The sequence below is a fragment of the Terrapene carolina genome, unplaced genomic scaffold (genome assembly GCF_002925995.2).
Source record: "Terrapene carolina triunguis isolate 2854851 unplaced genomic scaffold, T_m_triunguis-2.0 Scaffold42, whole genome shotgun sequence".
NCBI lineage: Eukaryota > Metazoa > Chordata > Testudines > Emydidae > Terrapene > Terrapene triunguis.
In genome coordinates this window covers 1760072-1769143 of record NW_020664393.1, presented here as the reverse complement: position 1 = coordinate 1769143, position 9072 = coordinate 1760072, and the positions used below count along the sequence as shown (strand labels likewise).

General features: G+C 42.5%; 1 protein-coding gene across 1 annotated transcript; it reads left to right on the top strand.

Moving 5' to 3' along the window:
- Nucleotides 1-777: 777 nt before the first annotated feature.
- On the top strand, nucleotides 778-5796 carry MARCKS (myristoylated alanine rich protein kinase C substrate). The gene is made up of 2 exons (XM_024200485.2): nucleotides 778-1032; nucleotides 2830-5796. The coding sequence occupies exons 1-2, from the start codon at nucleotides 934-936 to the stop codon at nucleotides 3571-3573; spliced, it is 843 nt and encodes a 280-aa protein (XP_024056253.1). The 5' UTR covers nucleotides 778-933; the 3' UTR covers nucleotides 3574-5796.
- The last annotated feature ends 3276 nt before the right edge of the window (nucleotides 5797-9072 follow it).

The window sequence follows — 9072 nt, the reverse complement described above, 5'->3', positions numbered from 1 at the left end:
GTGATCTCGTTTGGCAAAACTCGAACTCGATCTACGTGATTTAAATACCTTCCAAATTGGAGCGATAGAACAATTGCAACCAATTAAATTAAAAACTCAAACCTCGCACAGTATCTGTTGATCTTCTACAGCAGAGGGTGGAGGGGGGCGGGTGGAGTAGGGGAAAGAGGATGAAATCACAAACACACAAGTCAAACCATTGTCTCTAATTTAACACAGAAGCAAATGGGGGAGAGAGACGGAGACACACAAACAGAGCCACTGCAAGTCAAATGAAATCCCCTTACAGTGTTAATTCACCTCCGAAAAGAAAGGGCAATAAACCCATGCATCATCATTTTAAGTGAAGAAAAAGGAGTGCATGCATTTTTCCATTACTTTATTTATTTTCGGGTTATTAATTATCAGTCAAAGGCTGATTTCAAATTATTGCAATCGCGGCTCCATTGTTCGCTCCAATTGGAAGCCCCACCCCCTCCTTTGTCTGGCGGCGCCGTGATTGGTCGGCGACGGGCGGGGGGTTGCCGTCAGCGCTCGGAAAGCCCATTCATCTGTGCACTTGGGCGTTGGACTCCGCATCTTATTAGCAACCAGGGAGATTTCTCCATTTTCCCCTTGTCTACAGTACGGCTACAAATCTGGGATTTTTTTATTACTTCTTTTTACTAAACTTGGGCTCTTTTTTTTTTTTGCTCGACTTTTTTCCCCTCCTTTTCCCCCCTTCCTCCTGTGCTGCTGCTTTTTGATCTCTTCAACTTAAATTTTTAAAAAGGAGTGCATATAAATCGGTTCTGTTCTCTCTTCTCTTTTTCCCCCCCCTCTGGTGTGTGTGTGTGTGTTGCTGCTGCTGCTCGCCCAGTATTTATACCAATCCAACGCTCTTTGTTTCCCCTCCTTTTGGATCTCTTGAGTTTCTTTGTTGAATAAGACAGCATGGGTGCCCAGTTCTCCAAGACCGCTGCAAAAGGCGACGCCGCTGCTGAGAAACCTGGGGAAGCAGTGGCTGCATCTCCTTCCAAGGCGAATGGACAGGTAACCCCCCCCCCCAACCTACCCGATTTTTTTTAAGGCAAAACTTGGACTTTTTTTTTCTTGCATCCTGTTTAATTTTTCCTCCCCCTTCGAGGTGCCTTGGGCATATTAGATGGAGAATATGGCCAAAGCCTTTATCTTCAAAACTTAATGCAAAGGAATGGCTTTTTCACTGTTTTATTGGGGGGGGGGAGGAAGGGTTCTATAGACCCGATTTTTTTTAATGGAGTGGAGCAGATAAAATCACTGGTGCGTTATTTGAATGGGGTGCAAGCGGCTAGTAAACTGAGGAATGTGATACTGGGTTGGCTTTTCTGTCCATTCAATCTCCTCCGTGCGTTAGCTTTTTCTCCTGAAGACGTTTGTCTGTGACTAGCCAAAAATGCCCCTGATGGGAGGTGGATTGGTAGATAGTAGTATGAAATTTGCTCTCTGCAGTGCAAACTGGCATGGGTGAGGTTAGGGGAGGGAAGTGGCATGCCCGGGGGTACCCTGTTGGGGAGAGCGCTGTGCCTCTGGGAGATGGCTGGCTGGAGAAGGGAAGGGGCAGCGAAGCACGCTCTTCTCCATATTGTTGCATGCCTGCCTCGCCCCTACTCCTCTACGGATCTGGGCTCAACCTATGATTTAAACCATGGGGGGCTGACTTGCTCTGGGAGGCTTTTCGCGTCACTCTGCCTGTTTCAACACAGTCTGGACTTGAGGGGATGGGGGTGACTCTTGGCGTTGCACTAACGTGACCCTCATCTCTGCCACCCCCGCCCCCCGTGCAACAGGGGTAGCGGCGCTGGGCGTACCGCCTGGGCTGCGCTGGAGTCGAGTGGCGCCTGCATCTAAACACCGGGCACCCCCGCCACGCCTCGGAGCAGCTGCTGCTGGAGCCAGCCGGGCTCCGTCGTCCTCCGGAGAGGCTTTAGACTCGTTAAAAATGCAAATACAGCGAGAGGCGGGGGCGCCTCTTAACCAGCCAGCAGGGGGAGGGAAGCCACGTCTTTATTTTGATTTTATTGCTGGCTGAAAGGGGCGGGGGATGGGGGCGTGAAACGGACGCAAGGACCGAGGCGAGCTTTGTTAGCCTTTCTCCTCAGCTGCGCTACTGCTGGACAAGGCGTGCGTGAGCCCCGCAGCCCGCCAGCTGCTCTCCTCTTCTTCCCTGCCCCCTCCTCTCCGGCCTTCTCCAGTCCGGGTCTGCAAGCTGGAGTCACAGTGCCCTCTGCTGGCGGAGAGCCGCTCTAGCCCGGCCTGCCTTAGTCCCGCCGGAGCTGCGATGATGGGAGGGCGGGAGGGGTAGCTCACTGCCCTGCAGTGCCTTGCTGATGCGTTGGCTTTTTCAACCACCCAGGAGTCCCCAGCGCACCTTATGAAAGCAGGCGGGGGCGTGGCTTGGTTCTGCATTTCCAGTGCAGCACCAATGGGCTGCGGCTCCCGAAGCCTGGGCTGGGGAGAAGGCAGGGATGTGAATTTTGAAAATGCTCAGTGCTGCCTTCTTCTCTCGAGAGGAGCAATGGCGAGTCTGCTCATTGCAACTGCTGGCTTATGACCCCACTGTTTCTGCAGTTAATCACTTGATCTGATCAAATCCTCTGACTGGTATAATTGTTCAAATCATGCCCTAGTATTGGCATAAAATGGCAAGTATTCTTAAAACAGTCTGTAGTGTCTGATCCATCCAATTTTGTCTACGTTCAGACTCTGGTTAAGGGAAATGAACTGTTACCCGTCAGCTGACCCTGTTGAGCTTGGGATATGGCTGAGAAGCAGATCTTTCTCCAGTAACACTGAGTTGTTTTCTTCCAGGAAAATGGCCATGTAAAGGTGAATGGTGATGCCTCTCCAGCAGCTGCTGAGGCAGGCAAGGAGGAGGTCCAAGCAAATGGCAGTGCACCTGCTGAAGAGACAGCGAAGGAAGAGCAAGCCTCTTCTGAGCCTGCCTCTGAGAAGGAGGGAACAGAAGCAGAGAGTACTGAGCCAGCCTCGCCTGCTGAGGGAGAGCCCTCCTCGAAGGCAGAGGAGGGAGCTACCCCTTCTTCCAGCAATGAGACCCCGAAAAAAAAAAAGAAGCGCTTTTCCTTCAAAAAGTCCTTTAAGCTAAGTGGCTTCTCCTTTAAAAAGAACAAAAAGGAGGCTGGGGAAGGAGCAGAGAACGAAGGTGCAGCTGCCTCCGCAGAGGGAGGGAAAGATGAAGCAGCTACTGCCCCAGAAGCAACAAGCAATGAGGAGGGTAAACCTGCCCAGGAGGAGTCCTGCGCTGCTGCAGCTAGTGGCACAGAGGAAACAAAGGAGGAGACTGGTGACTCTCAGGAAGCAAAATCAGAAGAGACTGCACCAGAGAAGCCTGTGGGAGAAGAGGCCAAGCCTGTTGAAGAGCAAAAGCCTGAGGATAAACCAGAAGAGGCACCAGCTGCCTCTGCCCCTAGTGCTACAACTGAGGCCACCTCAACTGAACAAGAGGCCCCCAAAGTAGAAGAGGCAGCACTTCCTACACAGGAAGCCCCATCTGAGTCTAGTCCAGAAGCCCCACCAGCTGAATCGGCAGAGTAAACATGGCAATTTTGAGATAATCGAAGAACTTTTCTCCCCCTGTTTGTTTGTTGGAGTGGTGCCAGGTACTGGTTTTGGAGAACTTGTCTACAACCAGGGATTGATTTAAAAGATGTCTTTCTCTTTTTTTTCTCTCCCCACAGATCCCATCTCAAATAATTCTGTTACCACCATTCCAACAGGTAGAGGGGAGACTAAACACCTCCCTCTGCCTTGTTCCTTTTTTTTTTTTTTTTTGCATCAGTATTAATGTTTTTGCATACTTTGCATCTTTTATTCAAAATGTAAACTTTCTTTGTCAATCTATGGACATGCCCATATATGAAGGAGATGGGTGGGGTCAATAAGGGATATCAAATGAAGTGATAGGGGCCACAATGAGGAATTAGTGATGCACATAATTGCCAAGAGAATGTGCCACGAGAAACGATGTAAGGGGTTAGTCTTTTTTAAAAGAAAGTTATTACAATGTATTTTGTGAGGCAGATGTTCTATAAGGTTTACAACACTACAAGTCTTGACTAAGAAGGAAAGGAAAAAAATCAATACCCAGAAAAAAAGATCATAGTCTTAGGAATTCATTTAAACCATAGGAACTTTTCACTTATCTCATGTTAGCTGTACCAGTCAGTGATTAAGTAGAAATACAAGTTGTATAGGCTTTATTGTTTATTGCTGGTTTATGACCTTAATAAAGTGTAATTATGTATTACCAGCAGGGTGTTTTTAACTGTGACTATTGTATAAAAACAAATCTTGATATCCAGAAGCACATGAAGTTTGCAACTCTTTCCACCCTGCCCATTTTTGTAAAACTGCAGTCATCTTGGACCTTTTAAACACAAATTTTAAACTCAATCAAGCTGTGATAAGTGGAATGGTTACTGTTTATACTGTGGTATGTTTTTGATTACAGCAGACAATGCTTTCTTTTCCAGTTGTCTTTGAAAATAAAGGAAAACTCTTCAGATGCAATGGTTTTTGTGTAGCATCTTGTCTATCATGTTTTTGTAAATACTGGAGAAGCTTTGACCAATTTGACTTAGAGATGGAATGTAACTTTGCTTACAAAAATTGCTATTAAACTCCTGCTTAAGGTGTTCTAATTTTCTGTGAGCACACTAAAAGCGAAAAATAAATGTGAATAAAATGTATAATTTGGTTGTGTTTCTTTTATGGATCCTCTGACAGCTATAAATGGACTAGCAAGTATGGCTTAAACTTGCATAGAGAAGGATCTTGTGTGCCATTAATGCTATCTTTAGAAGTGGTTTAGAATTTTGGATTCAATAATATTCCAAGTCTTTATTATGAAGAAATTTATAAGCAATATCTCCAGATGGCTTATGGCATCTGCTTTTTTGAACAAAAGACTGGAAGCCAATCTGAGAGCATGATGGCATAGTAAGACTGCCGTTGCCCAGGTTCCATCTTGGTTTAAGACCAGTTGTATACAGCAGACTCAATTCCTACCTCTTAAAGTTAATATTTGACTTGGATTATATTGGGTAGGGTGTTTAGAATATGGTCTTAGGCCAAATTTTTCTAAACTGGTTGCCTAAAGTTAGGCACTGAAATAAATGGTCCATTTGTTTTGTTATGCCACTTCTACTTGTCTAGTTTTAGACAACCAGGTTGAAATATGTAGCGTAAAAACATTTGTGTTTTCTTGCAGTCTGCTCAGCATTTAAAAGCAATATTTTTCTCAAACATGTTACTCCCAATTACAAACGAGTTACAAAGGGGATTGCTAAATTTGTCTATAAAAATAGTCACTTGGTGCTTGCCTTTAATTGTTTGGATGTTTGGCTAATTTCCAACATATTGCTCAGGGCATGTTATGCCTTAATAAAACAGTAGGCTTATGTAAAAGCAGTAATGGTGTTCAGAGGGTGGAAATTGATTCAAGAAACTTTCTCCTAAGTTTATAGGAGAAAGTTTAGTATTACACTTCCATCAAAATTTTCAGCAGAAGCTTTCTTTGGAAGTAATTATGATTCATTTTATGAGGAAAATGGCACATTAGCACCTGGTTCCCAAAAGAACTGAATTAACTGCAATGGATTCCTGCTGAATGCATACTTATTTTTATTCAGCTGTCTACCATTTTAATTTTGGCTTGTATGTACACTAGTTACCCTGGTATTTCTCTATAGTTTTAGATATGTATTGAATATTATGCTGTAATGGCCATGGGATGAAATAAATGGATGTAAAATGAGATCCTCCACACCAGTGTCATTCTTGGAGTACATCTATTGAAGGTGTTCATTTTATAACCATTTTACTCAGGGTTTTTATAATATGGTTGTTTTTAAAAAAAACTGTTCAAGACATTTGATGTCTTGGCCCTATACTCAGTCATTTTTTAAATACATTCCTTTATATTTAAATCCAAGTTTTTTGTTTCTAGAAAAGTCTGAGGGTTTTTTTTTTTTTCCTTCTAATTGTCAAGTTGTCAGGAAGAACCAAATCACTGAGTTCCCTTCACAGAGCAATAGTCAATACTTGAATGTGGTTTTTAAACTGTTTACCAAGAAAGCAGTTTATTACTGTGTAACTATTGCGATGTTTCAATTAAAAATGTTAATATTGCTCTTCAGTAATAGCTACTGTAACTGTTTCATTGCAGTTCAAATCCATTTGAAATCTTGAAATTAGATACCTTTTTGAGACTTGCAAGAGCTGTTGGAAACATATTCTGACATAGTTAAACAGTTCTATTAGGCTAAATTACAATGCTTTTTTCTTAGGCAAAATTCTTACTAAAATCAGCTTTGCCTGAATAAGGACTTCAAGATTCAGCCCCTTAAATTTCTTATTGGATTAAGATGAGTGGGCTTTCTTACTCATGGTTAAAAACTCATTACCAAAACCCCCTTCAAATTCTAATGTCATGTCTAAGCTGCATTTTAAAGTCTCCATAATAACAACATTTCTAGTGAAGTGATCCAAGTTGAGTATTTATCCCCAGTTCATGAATGGGAAAGTGTAATGACTTAATTCATTTGATTTCACATAAAATAAAACGGGTGGGAGGGAGGGAAGAAATGTAATTTAAGCTATGTCCTCCATTAGAGTAGGTCCATCTTCCTATGTAAGTGTGTACAATTGTTTTCTGGAAATCAGTAATGCTCAAACATTTCTGCTGTTGCACTTAGGCCCTCACTAAAAAACTCTCCTCCTATAGGTTGTAAACATTCTCTTAAGTTTATGCCTTCATTCTGTGAGGGGGAGGATTTGTTTCCAAACGGTTTAAAGGCAAAAACTTTAATGACAGGCTTATTCTAAATGGCTGTTCTGGAAGTAAAACTCAGTAGCATTCTAAGTTCAACAAAGGTTTTATTTTTGAAGTGAGGTATTTTGTACAGCCCCGCTTTTAACTTGAGAATACAACTGTAGGCTTGACTGCTGCCCTTATAGTAACACCTCCAAGCAATAGTAAGTGAATTCAGTGCATAGTAACATGTACTGCACAGTGAGGGTGGCAAAATGCCCTCTTTCAAGATCCACAATTCAAATGTTGGTTGAAAGTCAATTTTTAAGAGATTGAGTACTATGCATTTCGTATACGAGTATGCAGTCATTGGAAGCAGCCTCGCTGTAGGTTATGACTATTTTTTACCACTATTAATTCACCAAGGTAGAATGGAGTATACTTTAGTTTCATGAAGTAGGCAGCAGGTGGAAATGGTATGTTTTTATAATGACGTGTTGGTCACCTACAGTTCAAAGGAGTTCACCTAATTAGTGTGAACTCTTGCAGCTATAAGTAGTCCAAATGGAACATGCTTGTTGGAATATGCAGCTCAGTGTACCTTGAAAAAGTAATTTTTGAGGCGGTGCTACAGGCTACTACAGGTGGTCCAACCTTTTTGGTCCCATGGGACAGATGCTAGTGGTGGGGCACCTCTGGACCACATACAGAAATACATGTTCCAAAAATGGCATCCTCCATGCAGTGTGACATCATGAGCACTGTGGAGGATGCTATTTTATAGAGCAGACCTGCTACTGGGGAGGGTGGAAGTGTTTGGGGGCTGCATGAAACTGGCCTGTAAGCCACCATTGGACCACCCATAGGTCATTGCTGCAGTTAATGTCATATCTGCGTTAGCTAGCCTTTGGAGAAGTTAAGGTGGCGCTGCACTATGAATATCCAGTGGCTGTTCATATTTGAAGATCTGAAAAAGGCAGCTCTAGCACTGTGTTGTGTTTCATGAACAGTTTACCCAGACAACTGTTTCTTCATGGTCAAGTGGCAAAGCAGTTAGCTACAGATATCTGTGTGGTACAGCTGCAGGATAAAAAGGCACATAAAGTTTGAACAGAAGAGAACCTGAAGCCTGTTAAAGCACAGAACTGGGAGTCAGGAGATTTGGGTTTTTCCATTTCCTGGGTCTGCTGTGTGAAAATGAGCAAGAGGCTTCACGTCAAAGTGCCTGTGATAATACGGGGATAATGATAACGAACAAGGGTGATGTGAAGGTTAATTAATCTTTTCAGAATGCTTTGAAATCCTGTTACAGAAGGCACTATAAATATTATTTATACAGTTTTTACTCCATCTTCATGTTAAGGGATAACATGACTGGCCAGAACAGGACTTTACTACATGGTAGTTTAATAGAAAAGACACAAATATGATCCATAGAAGATCAGCTCCCTAAGTTTAAATAGAACTTTAAAGAGGTCAAATCATTACTCAGGCAAAATGGATATAGGACATAATGACAATTTTGCCTAAGAAATGCAGATTCAGTGTAATTTTCCTAGAGGAAAGCTTAACAGTTTTAGCAAGAGAGGGGTTTCAACCTGCAGAAGTGAGGTATTAAAGTTACTAGAGTTAGCTATTATATCATTTATCCCAGACCTCACTTAAGTTATCACATATCTCTGTGTATGTGTGGAGCTAACTTGGAAACAGAAAATTCCTTTTCTTCTTTGAACCTACTGAGTGACACGGGCACCATTTTTTTTCTTGCACTGTGGTGGGGTTGTGAATGCATTCCACGCCAATTTTTATTTATTTTCTTCCTCAGTCCCTTACACTCATTCACATGGCTGTGCATGTCCTAGCCTCCACCTGAGAAGAGCTAGAAAAGTGGAGCCCATTTTGGAGCCCATCAGTACAGTTTCTTAAAGCCTTTTTCACACTACATCAGACACCTTGATAACAATACATGTTTAATACATGTTGCTAGTGTGGATGTAGAGACCAGTGTGAACCAAGATTTGTTTTTGATAACTGCACTAGTCAAATGATGCTATAGACAAAAAAGTTCATAGCTTAATTTTTATAACATAGTTCTCGGGGAAGGGGGTATGTTAATACATTGGTCAGGAAAGTCATGCTAGATCAGTGGTTGCAATAACTGCAAAAAGTGACTCTTGCTAGCATAAACCAATTTAGTTAGCTCAGTGCAAATTGTGTGTAGACCAGGCTAAGCATTTACATTTGATAACTGAAAAGATACTCTGAAAAGGTAATTTATAGTG

What these genes read in the sequence shown, in the direction of transcription:
- MARCKS (XM_024200485.2), top strand. Translation starts at nt 934, where the DNA reads ATGGGTGCCCAGTTCTCCAAGACCGCTGCAAAAGGCGACGCCGCTGCT. An exon ending in CTTCCAAGGCGAATGGACAG is followed by an intron (nt 1,033 to 2,829) that starts GTAACCCCCCCC and finishes GTTTTCTTCCAG; the next exon opens with GAAAATGGCCATGTAAAGGT.